A 12847-nucleotide genomic window follows, 5' to 3' on the forward strand; every position below is an offset into this window, starting at 1 on the left:
AATTGCATACTAAAAATTAAATTAAAAATATTTTATATTTTTTAAAATTTAACCTTATAAAAAATGTTCTATATTTTTTAATAAAGAAAATATGTGTCAATTTATTTTTCAGTTTTTAGACGTACTTTTGCAAAAAGTATGATTTTTCACTTTTTATAAATTTCACGTATTTAAAGTTTAAAAGTGCTATTCAAACCTGACTTAAGACTAGAATTGGGTCAATTGCCGGGGGCTAATGAGCTTATGTATGTAGAAACATGGTGATTAGACACGATACACAAATGTTGGCCCAAAAAACAAGAAAATTGGCACGCAGGATTTTTTTCCCCCAGTGAAACACTCGTAAAAGATAACACCATGTTTTCTTCGGGTGCTTCTTTCACTAGCTTAGTGAAACTTCCAGTACATCATTTGGGATGACCGGCGGTGGAGACGCACCGCTGCCGCCGGCAGACAATGGCGGAGAGTTTCTTCTCTCTCTTCTCCAGAGGTCCCCCAATCACCCGCAACCTCCACTGCAACCACCACTGACGGCGCCACCGCCGTCACTCGAGCACCAGCAACAATCACTGACGCTTGATCCCGCCGTGGCAGCCATAGGACCTACGATCCCCATCATGCCACCGTGGCCGAGTAACGGGCGTGATCCCCAACATCATCTTCCGTCTTGGCCTCACACAATCTCTCCTCATTACCCGCCAAATTTCTTCGGGTTGCCCCACAACCTGTTCCCTCCTCCTCGGCTCCCCGTGGATCACTTCCCTGGGGATCCAATTCCTGTGGGGAACATTGGAGTCACCCATGGCGATGATCTAATAAGATTAGGGTTTCCAGTTGATCCTTCTGCAGGTAATCGGATTGATGCTTTTGTTCAGCAGCAGAAGCAGCAGGAACATAAGCTGAAGTTTGGTTCGTTACCAAGTGATGTTTTGGGTAGGGAAGTATCGTCCGATGGGGATTCTTTGCTCAATTTGGTGTTCAATGTTGGCACTGGGCGGGAAGCGGGATTGAGCAGAAGCTATAATGGGTTAGATAGAAATTTCCATTTGGATCCCAAGGCGACTTCTAATACGAATTCAAGTGTGAATGTGGTTGGGAATCCACATCATGATGGCCGTGACCTGGACCGAAGAGGGTGTGGCCGGGGAAATAACTATCAAGGTGGAAACTACAGGCCTGAAACAAGGCAGTCGCCATCAGGTTTTTCAAACAAGCCCAAAGGAAGAGGCTATTGGGTCTCTGGGTCTAGAAGAAGGGGTTCAGATATTCATGACGGTTGGGAGGCTGCTAATTCTGGTTCATTGGGTGGGGAATACGAGAATGTGACCGCTGAGAAGGAACGAGTGGGAAAACTGTTATCAGAAAGAAGTAACAGCCGAGGCAATAAATCTAGTGAAGTGGGCCTTCCTGAACAGCTAGATCGGCCGGGGCCACCCTCCGGCAGCAACCTTCATTCAGTCTCAGGATCGGACATTGAAGAGGTTAGAAACAATTTCCAGAGTAAAATTGTCTTAGATAGGGTTGGAGATAAATATCATGGAGTGGGTGTGTCCAAGGAGGATATTACTGACTCTGGCAGTGGTTTCGGTGAGCAATTGGTTGAATCCTTGTTGAATGAGGGTGAATCTGAAGACAAGAATACCTCAGTCTCAAGGCAGCGCCGCACTCGTGAAAAGGTTGGTACTTTAATTTCTGTTGATTTTGCTTTACATCAATGTGTTTGCTTTTGCATTTTTTGGTAGTAGTTATGGATATGGTTTATAGATTATGAACTGTCATGATTCTAAAGAACAGAATTGTGGATGGGATCTTAGGTAAAGACTTTGAGAATCTATTATTTCTTATTTCAAACATCTTTATGGAAATATTTATGGACATATAAAATCTTAGATTGCTGACCTTCCTAGTTAGGCACCTGTTGGTTTGCACGAGGTCAATATGATGTAGGTTAGTATCATTAATATTAATGTAAATTGAGTAGTATGTTCAAGTATGTGGATGATAACTATTACTGATATGATTGCAATGAAATGTTAAAGTATTATTATCATAATCCACATCTTTTATCATCAGGATGTCAGATCGGACTCAAGGGGACAAAAGCTCCTAAGCCAGCGGGTGAGAATGTATAAAAGACTGATGACGTGCCGAAGTGACATAAATAATCTCAATGCTCCCCTCCTTGCACTTTATGATTCGTTAATACCTCCTGAAGAAGAAAAGGCCAAGCAGAAACAATTACTAGCTTTACTGGAGAAACTAGTTTGTAAGGAATGGCCAAAAGCTCAGCTTTATCTCTATGGATCATGTGCTAATTCATTTGGTGTTTGTAAAAGTGACGTTGATGTTTGCCTTGCCATTGAGGAAACAGACATGGACAAATCTGAGATTTTATTGAAGTTGGCTGATATTTTAAAATCAGATAATCTACAGAATGTGCAGGTGAGAAGACTTGAATACATTTATTCTGAGTCTGGAGTTTATAAAGATATAGTTCAAGAAAGAGTCAAAAATTGTGCATTATCTTAGGATATGCACCTGCGCACATGCTTACTTGGAAATTTGCATATGGTAATTCAATGGATTTGACTTTTGTCTTAGATGTTAAAAATTAAGTCTTACATTTTTGAAGATATGCACACATGCGGTCATTTTGTCCTTTCTGAGACATTCAAGTTTGTTTAATCACATTGGTTGACATGCTTAGCCAACTACTCAACTAGTATATTTAAGTTAATTTCATTCAACATCTGTGTAGTCTTTTTATAGGTTATTCTCGTGATGTCAAGGTGGGAAAATGCTACATGCTTATATAACTGGACATCGAGGTGTGCTGAACATTCAGCATAGTTTATACTTCATTTGTACATTTGTTTTAAATGATCTTTGTTAATTTTGGGTAGCCTGGTTTTTCATTTTGAGAATTTTCAGTGCTAATTTGTTTGTATATTATTTCTTTGAATAAATCAATACATGCAGGGCTGAGGAGAGAATATAATCCCTCGAAATCCTCTCTCAATGATTGACAGAGTAAAAAACAAAATTAAAGGAAATACTCTGCAATCTGTTAAGTAATTACAGAATATTATGATACAGTCATATATAGAGAAACTAGATGGGCCTAGCAAACCTAAACCCACTTCCGACACTCCTCCTCAAACTGGTGAATAGATATTGACCATTCCCAGCTTGCTTATAAAATCATCAAACTTACCTCTGATAAGAGGATTAGTCATCATATCAGCAGCTTTCTTCCCATATGGGACGTACGACAAGTCTATCACCTTGGCTTCGATCCTTTCTTTAGTAAAATGTCTGTCAATTTCAACATGCTTGGTGCGATCATGCTGATCTGGATTATTGGCAATCTTGAGTGTAACCATGCTATCACACCCCATCTTGATTGGAGCATCCAATTCTAACCTAGGTTCTTTGAACAGGCACTTAATCCACATTCCTTCATAGATTCCAAGTGCCAATGCTTTGTATTCAGCTTTTGCAGAGCTTCTAGACACGAATGGCTACTTCTTGCTCCTCCATTTTACAAGATTACCCCAGACATAAGCACAGTATCTTATGGTTGAGCATCTATCATCAATTGGCTGTGCCCGATCAGCATTTATATATATATATTTCTACACCCGTCTGGTTTTCTTTGCTTGGTATCACCTTGTTTACATCTGTGTATATTTCCACCTTCTTGTGATTCCCCTTAGAGAAAAATAGGCCCTTGCCTGGTGTTGTCTTGAGGTACCTAAGGATTTGATATACAGTTTACATGTGCTTCTTTTGAGGGTTGTTAGCAAATTGGCTTACAACTCCTATTGCATATGATATGTCAGGTCTAGAGTGAGATAAACAAATCAACTTACCTACCAATTTCTGGTACTTTCGTTATTAATAGATTTGCCCTCGGGGAATACTTGTAATTGATTTATGATGTGTGACTAGCATTTCTATATATATTATGGATAGCTTTAGTTGTTGAACATTTGATGTTTAGACAAAATTGTCCATTTAAATGTAAGATCATACTTCTTCTATCATATGATTCAATGTTCTTCTGTATGGGTCCTTTCCTTCAGGGAAGCTGCCTGCGGTTGCATATTTCCCTTTAATTGAAATTGATTCTTTTCTTTCATAAAATAAACAGGCTTTGACGCGTGCCAGGGTTCCTATAGTTAAGCTCATGGACCCTGCGACAGGAATCTCCTGTGACATATGTGTTAACAATCTCCTGGCTGTTGTGAATACAAAGCTTCTTCAGGATTATGCACAAATAGATGCAAGGCTACGTCAGTTGGCTTTTATCATCAAACATTGGGCCAAGTCAAGAGGAGTTAACGAAACTTACCAAGGGACCTTATCCAGCTATGCGTTAGTAGTTTTTTTATACTATTCCAGCACTAAGCTCCAGCATTTTCTACTTGACCTTTATTTAATTTAGTTTAAGTTGCTTTGCAAATATTGAGAGGAAGTTGGTTAATGATATAATTTAATAAATTAAGTGCATACAAAGTGATGCAAACTTTTGGAAATTTTCAGATATGTTTTAATGTGCATTCATTTTTTACAAATGAGGAGACCTGCTATCCTTCCCTGCTTACAGGTATGTTCCTTTTTTTTTTTTTAACTTCTGTTGCCATACACCAGATTTGTAAGGGTCTAGCCTTAATAAAATAGTCTTTTGTTAGTGCTGCTTACATATTAGGATTACACACCATGAAGGCTTTTTAAGTTTATCAAAGTCGTGGGTCTACCATATTAGGAGTACCCACCATGGTTTAGATATTGTCATTTATTCACAGGCTTTATTGGTGTTGATGTTATCATGTGGAATTGAGTGCTTATGTAGTGATTTGTGGAATAACAGAGACTTTTTGTTCGCAGGAATTATGATCTAATTTGACGGTACATAGTATTACATCACATAAGTCAATTTTTTTTTTCCCTTACCATTCTCTTAAGCTGTTCTTTGATTTCTTTAAATGGAAGAAAATACCGGGTAGCATGCCATAATCAAAGAACATTATATCATGATTTCTCATTGTCACTTCAGACATGTTATTTTGGGGAATGTGATGTCCTCTGACTTAGAGCAATTTAAAATTGATGGACGTCATAGTTGACATGTTCTAGTAAAAATATTGAAATAAATCATGTTTCAAAAAATGATGGTTTTTTCCTTTTAGTTTTATTAAAGTAATGTACATTAAGTACTTCAAAAGTTTTCCCCCATTATCACTTATTCTGAATCCCTTAAATGTTTTTCTTTTTACTGTGTTCTGAATTTAATTCAAATAAATCATTTTTTTGGAGACTAAGGGCCTGTTTGATTTCTTTTTGTTTAATCAAACGGTTTTTTCTTTCTGTTTTGTTTTGAAAAACAATTTTAAAAGTTTACAGAGTAGTTTTAAAAAATAAAAAATGGGAACAAAATCAAGCAAGCCCTAAATATTTTTCACACGTGATAAACTGCTAATAATAAAGCAGATGTTCCTTAGTGGCTATCCAGCTGTAAGTATTCCTGGATTGTTAGTTGATGATACTGAAGCATCAAACATGATATTGTATTCTTAGCCAAGTCTATGGGGCACCTTGTACTTCCAGTTTTGCATGTACGACATCGTAGGTGGCATTGCTTGGACTGTTGGATTGAACGTTTAGGGGATGAAAACATCCAAATAAAGATTTCCTTTTAGTTCAGTGTCAATTCAATAGTCCAGAGATGGCTTCAGGAGCAAGATACTTGGGCCCATATATATGAAATGTCAAATATGAATAAACATTTAATACCATATCTGTTTGGATATTGATGAGAGTGAGCTATTGAATAATAATTTAGAAATACATGTGCAAGTTGGAATAGTGTCGCATTGGTTTGAACTTCCTTGAGGAAAGTGCGTGGTGAATAAATGTCAGAGGCCAAATCTGCTTTTAAGTTTGAGATAGGGAGTAGTTGAAAATTTTTTGTATATAGTAAATTGCCAGATGGATCTTTCTGTCTACCGGTAAGGATCATATTGCCAACTAGATTGTTTTTTTTTTTTTTGGCCCGAACTCAACTAGATTGTTAGCAAAATGAAGTCTGCAGTCTGCACTGAGCCGTTTGGTTTTGTTTTAAGAGAATTACATATAGGTCCTAGATAAGAAAATTAATTATCTATAGGTGCCAGTCGCTTCTAAATTATGAAATTTGACTTATAAATATTGAAGTTTTACTTGCTAATGGGACTGAGGAAATAATTGATTACTTTATTTGGGACTTGATTGTAATTCTCCTTTTTATTTTTACATTAACATGGCAATAGTTTGTTGACTAATGTACTTGCAGTTTTTAAACAGATCGTCTCTTCCACTCTTCACTATGAAACACGCTATCCATATCAGTTGCATATGCTTTGTGCCTCTTGTAGCTATTTTTGTAATTCATTGGAGCATTTTTTTAATTTGCTATCTTCCATTTAGGAGATGGAGACCACATATTCTGTGACTGTGGATGATGTTAAATGCGGTTACTTTGATGAAGTTGAAAAACTACGTGATTTTGGACGTCACAACAAGGAAACGATTGCTCAACTTGTGTGGGGATTTTTCTTTTACTGGGCATACTGCCATGATTATGCGGACTCTGTTATATCTGTACGTACAGGAAACGTAATCAGGTAAGAGCACAGTGGGGTGTTGTGTTTTTGTTGGTTGGTTGTTGGATGGTTTGTTTTAAGAGAATTACATATAGGTCCTAGATAAGAAAATTAATTATCCATAGGTGCCAGTCGCTTATAAATTATGAAATTTGACTTATAAATATTGAAGTTTGACTTGCTAATGGGACTGAGGAAATAATTAATCACTTACTTGGGACTTGATTGTAGTTCTCCTTTTTATTTTTACATTAGCATGGTAATTGTTTGTTGACTAATATTCATGCAGTTTTAAATATTTAAATATTGCTTTCCTCAGCACTAGCTTTTATGTAATTGGAGAAAGCTAGAATACTTAACTTTATATGCTTGATATACTTTTGTCTAATCAAATTAGAATGAGTAGATTTTAAAGTATTGATAATATTAATAACAAGAATTTATTATGTAATAAATAACAAATTCAGATGTCTTGATTTGATTGGAATGGAAAGAAACATATTAAATTTATAAGATTGAGTATATAAATTTTTCCTATTTAATTTTGCGGGTTCTTTTTTGTTTTTTGTTTTTTTGTTTTTAGATGGGGGTAGAAATGTTGACCCCTGGCTTCCCAGTACAATTTTGGTGTGACTTTGAAGGTTTACGCCATTCTCTTGCATATGATCGTATCCATCTGGCTTTTGTTAGGATATGTAAATGTTTTCTTGTCACAAATCATGTTGTGAAAAGTCATTAATTGTTCAAAAATCAAAATTTGGGTTGGGGAAGACTTTATATCAAACTTACTGTGGTGTTGTATTTAATTTTTGGCCTTAGTAAGCGAGACAAAGATTGGACAAGGAGGATTGGTAATGATCGGCATCTAATATGCATAGAGGATCCGTTTGAATTATCTCATGATCTGGGTCGAGTGGTAGACAAATCCAGCATCAAGGTTATCAGAGAAGAGTTTGAACGTGCCGCCAATATTCTTCAGTATGATTCAAATCCATGTGTTAAACTCTTCGAGCCCTATGTCCCAAGTCCCAGGTAGAAAGAGGAGTTAGTTTTTTTTGGATATAAATTGTAGGTGAGATAACGGATGCTGAGGGTGTAAATCCTTTCTTTCTCCATGGTAAATCTTGGGCATGTCTATATGTGTATCTATTTGGCCTTTGAAAATTTTCCCCTATTGTAAACAGCTTTCAGCCATCTTGCTTTTAAATTCAAACGGCAACAATCAGTGTTATGCAGAAAGTTTCTCGATCATTTGAGCACGTTTGGGGAGTTTTAGCTCCTTTAGCAATGATAAGGGGCTGTTTGGTAGGTAGAATGAAATGAAATAAAAACATATTTCAATTTTTTCATATAAAAAATATAATAAAGTAATTATCATTGAGTAATCATTAAAAATGTATCATATCACGTACTGTACATAAATTTTTTATGGACCAAAACGAAAAAAAAAAAGTAAGTTTGAGTTATGAAGTTTAGGACTATAACGGGTTACAAATAAAAAATTTAATTATTTTTAAAATCTTATTTACTTGCAAATTTTAATATTTATATGTTAAAAATTAATAAATTGGTATTTGGATAATGATCATTTATTTTTTAAGAATTCACGAGTTGTAATTTAAATTTTAATAAATTATTATTTGACATGTCTTTAAATAGGCAACATAATATTGACAAAATGTTTTAATTTTGTTAATTTCACTGTATAGAATTTACAACAACTCTTTTAAAATTAAGATAACAAGTTCATAGAAAAGTTATGAAAATAAATTGAGTTGAAAGGGTATTTTTATTTTTAAATTATAAATTTGAAAGAGACTGAAATTTTAAATTCAACTCATTTTTAATATATTATTCCCCTTCAGTGCAATGTTTCCTATCATTTAGGAAAGTTAATTTAGGTTATTAATTTATCAAAAATTACCAAATAGAAAAGGATATAAAATTGTAAACAAGGATACAAAAAAATTACAAAACTAATAAGGACTACATTCATAATTAAGACAAATTTAAAGGACCATGTCAAGCAAAATTAAACTTTAGTAATCAAATCAATAATTAAAACAAATTTAAAGAATTTTATGTTTCCTTATCTCTTTCTTGTATGACTGATTAAAATTTTTGAAAACAAATTCTTATATCCAACATCAATTTCTCAAAATATAGCATAACTAAACCTGAAAAAACAAAATTTAATTTAAATAACAACACAGTTACATAGAAAATTCACACGCCTATCATGTTTTGGTTAAAATAAAACTAAACCTGTCAAATCAAGGGGGATTAGGTCTAATCACAATCCTCATTGAAAGAGGTATATTGGCGACGAGTACTTCAAACTTCGGCTTTCGTGGGTCCAAACTATCCCTCGGTTTCTTCATTCGTTTTTTGTTTTTTAAATGAAGGCAAATGTTATCAACAAGGCACAACCTAAAGGGCCTTTAGAGCAACAAACTAAAAGCCCAAAACTGACGACACAGCAAAACCCAACGGGTTAAAAAAAACAAAAGTCAGAAACAAAGTACGACGCGAAACCAGCAGTAAACATAAAGGGGTCCCATTGGCATATTTTGGAACATGCAGCTAAGAGGAACATTCCGTAGGATTTGTAAATCCAAAGATGGACATGCTCTGGAATTAAGAAAAACTTATCTGCTTGAACTATAACAGCGCAAGAAAGGACCCAAAACCAGACAAACTTTTGCCTAATAGTAGTGAACAAACAAACAGAAATCAAAAGACCAGAACGCTGACTGAGACACCAGTATCAATAGAGACAAAGCACATAAACCCAAAAGCTGCAGCACTGGATGATGGACCTTCATGAGGCTGCAATGCATGAAGGATCATGCAGGAAGACGGAGTTTTTCAGCTGAAACTCCGCCAAACCCAGATGAGAAAACGCACTCTGTTTCTGATTCGAAAAGCAGGGTATATTTGCGTTTGAGATGATGCGAAGCAGACAAAATGGTTGAAACGAACCCGAGCTTAGTCAAAGAAAAGTTGTTTTGCGACAAGATAGATGCAGGAGAGGTTGCACGATGATGTGTAGATTCTAGAACAAACCCATTCTGGACCAACGGCTGCTCCATGAATGAAACATAACGCGATATGTAGATGTAGTTCGCAGAGTAACAATGAAGAGAAGCAGCAAATGAAGTGGTAAAAGAAGCTCTAGTGAAAGTTGAAGTTAAACCAGCTGCGGAAACAGTAGCTGACGTATTCGATGAAGTATGCATCTCAATTGAGGGTGTTACTTGTCTTGATGAATTGAATACAGAAATACCAGCTGTTCAATTATTAGCCCCATCAGTGTGAAGAGGTAACACCTATTCAATTACAATCGGAAATGATTGATCAAAATGATAAAAAAAGAAAAATTGGATGCTTGATCTGATTTAGATCGCTCAGGAGAGATGAAATCTGCATCGTCCAAAGATTCAAGGCGTCTCTTGTTCGGACAGTAAGCACATTACAATGCCTATGCAACTTGACACCTGTCCCTGTAACATGGAATTCATTATTGTCTTCCACTAACAAGATCCAAGGAGCTGAACTCGCAGAAGCTGATGAAGACAAATGTTCTGAAGCTGTAATAATCTTGTGCTTGCATGTATGGGTGAGGTTTAATCAGACTCTTAAAAAATGAAAATAAAAAATAAATATAAAACACTAGAGTAAATATTAGTTTTAGAGTAAAAAAACATTGACATAGTTTTATTTTATCTTGATTACATAAACCTTCTATTTTTTAAAACCTACACAAATCTTGAAATCAAAAGTTACATAATCGAAACCTCCTTTTCTATTTTCAAAATTCTATTTTATCTACCCAACTAGTAATTGATTGTTAAATAACAGATTTAGAATTAAATAACATTTCTTTAACATAAGTATCGTGTAAAAATTATTTAGGTTGTAAGAAAATAATAACAATGCATATATTTTTAAACCTTTTTCTTATCATTTTTTAGATACATAAACTTATTTATTTTTTAATATTTTAAAGTTGAAATGCATAAATAGGCTAAGACAGTATTCAAACAAATATGTAAGAAAAAAACTTAATGATTAGGTACTTAATATGAGGAGAATTAATTGTTCAATATAAATTATATTTATTTTACTTTAAATTTCATGAATATTAATATGGTCTATGTCTATTAATTTAAGTATTTTTTTGTAAGAAATCCATTTAAATATTGCATAATTATTTAAAATTCATTAAATTGGGGGTAGAAGGCATACAATTAGATCGAGGGCAAATAACCAGTTTCAAATTTCCTAACATAATTTTAGGTAATAAAATTAAGTATTTTATAAATTTACTAATTTCAAAGATTGGACCAAAATTTAGCTTTTATAAAAAAAAATTATTCCCTATAATTTTGGCAAAACTAAAAATGTTACTGTATTCTACTGGTTTATATCAAAGCTTTATTAGATAAAATATTGATTTAAGAGTTAAGGGTTAAATGATAATTTAATATTCCTTCTGTTCAAAAATATAAGATATTTTTAACCAAACCTCACCCCTAATAAAGTAGTTACCTAATTTCAAACTAACCCTATCTTTTCATATTTATCCCTATTAAACACCCTATAATAAATATAAAATTATTATCAATAAGGGCACTTTTGAAGAAAAAAAAGGTAATGCGTACACCTCAAAAGACTAAAAATATCTTATATTTTTAAACAGAGGGAGTATATTTTAACTCAATAAAATAAAAATATTATATAAAAAAATATTTAATTTGAAAAGTAAAATACAAATTACACAAGAGTAACGACTACAATTAAATATAGGAAAACTCACAATTATGATAATTAATTGTAATTATGATATTACTCTACAAGATCAAAGGATTTAAATGTAATTAAGATTTGTTGTGAAAAGATAAAACTATCCTAATGTATATCTGTTGTGATGGGAGAATTGATTGTTGTTAAAATAAAAATGAGCCTCATTTTTTTCAAATGAAGACTTATTCACTAGATTACAAAAACTCATCTCTACCAAGTTAATATTTTTTATTTGTTAATTAAAGAATTGATTGTTGTTAGAATGAAAATGGAACTTACTTTGTATTGAATGAGGACTTGTTCGCCAAATCACAGCACTTGCTCCTCTCCATATCAATTAATTTTTTGAAGTTGTTAACAAGAAAATTGATTGTTGTTAAAATAAAAATGGGACTTGCTTTTTTTTTCAAATGGAAACTTGTTTACCAAATTGCAATACTTGTTCCTCCCCACCATTAAGTTAATTTTTTTGAAGTTATTGATAAGATAATTGATTGTTGTTAAAATAAAAATAGGACTTTTTTTTTTTGAATGAAAATTTATTTATCAAATCACAACATTTGTTCCTCTCTATTACTAAATTAATTTTTTTAGAGTTATTAATAAAAAATGATTGTTGTTAAAATAAAAAATGGGACCTTTTTTTCCTGAATGGGGAGTTGTTATAAGAGAGAGAGAGAGTGTGAGTGTGTGTTTAATTTTGTCTTTTTACAACAAATTTTGATTCAATTTAAATCCTTTGGTCTTGCAAGATAATATCATAATATCAAAATCATTTGGCCTTGCAGCACAATTAATTGTTTCCAGTAATCTTTGATTGTGATTTTCTATATATCAATAATTGAAAGGCTAAATTATACATTATTTTTTTAAATTTTAAACTATGTACACATGACCTCTTTAACTTTTAAAATTTTATAATAAACCTCCTTCAACTCTTATATTTATGCAAATAACTCTATATGATTAATTTTATACATTAATTATCTACATATAATTTAAATTTTAGGGAGCTATCTGTATATCAATCAAAATTTGAGATTTAAATGTATGCAAAAATAAAGTTTAAAAGGGCATATAATTAATGGTTAGAAATTATTTACATAAACTTGAAAACTCAAAGAAGTTTATTGTTAAATTTTAAAGGTTAAGGAGATTATTTGTATATGATTCAAAGTTTAAGAAAGTTATGCATAATTTAACATAATTGAAATGTATTATTAGGAGGGAAGGGGCAGTCTCATCAGTCAATGTTGGTAATAGAAAATATGGTTGTTCACACAATTGGGAGAAAGAGGAATATTAGCAAGTGACGAGGACGGGGCCAAGGGAGTAGTGAGAGGAACTTGGCAAGAGGGAAGGGACGAGGAAGTAATAATAGGAAGGTTTGATTTCAC

General features: G+C 33.4%; 1 protein-coding gene across 1 annotated transcript; it reads left to right on the top strand.

The window, feature by feature from the left end:
• The first annotated feature begins 282 nt into the window (after positions 1-282).
• On the top strand, positions 283-7895 carry LOC129291023 (UTP:RNA uridylyltransferase 1). Its single transcript, XM_054928113.1, has 6 exons — positions 283-1676; positions 2074-2442; positions 4154-4377; positions 4546-4609; positions 6469-6665; positions 7464-7895. The coding sequence occupies exons 1-6, from the start codon at positions 417-419 to the stop codon at positions 7678-7680; spliced, it is 2331 nt and encodes a 776-aa protein (XP_054784088.1). The 5' UTR covers positions 283-416; the 3' UTR covers positions 7681-7895.
• Positions 7896-12847: the final 4952 nt, after the last annotated feature.

This window comes from Prosopis cineraria, unplaced genomic scaffold (genome assembly GCF_029017545.1).
Source record: "Prosopis cineraria cultivar Desert tree isolate PC_DT_omini unplaced genomic scaffold, ASM2901754v1 PC13, whole genome shotgun sequence".
Taxonomy (NCBI): Eukaryota; Viridiplantae; Streptophyta; class Magnoliopsida; order Fabales; family Fabaceae; genus Prosopis; species Prosopis cineraria.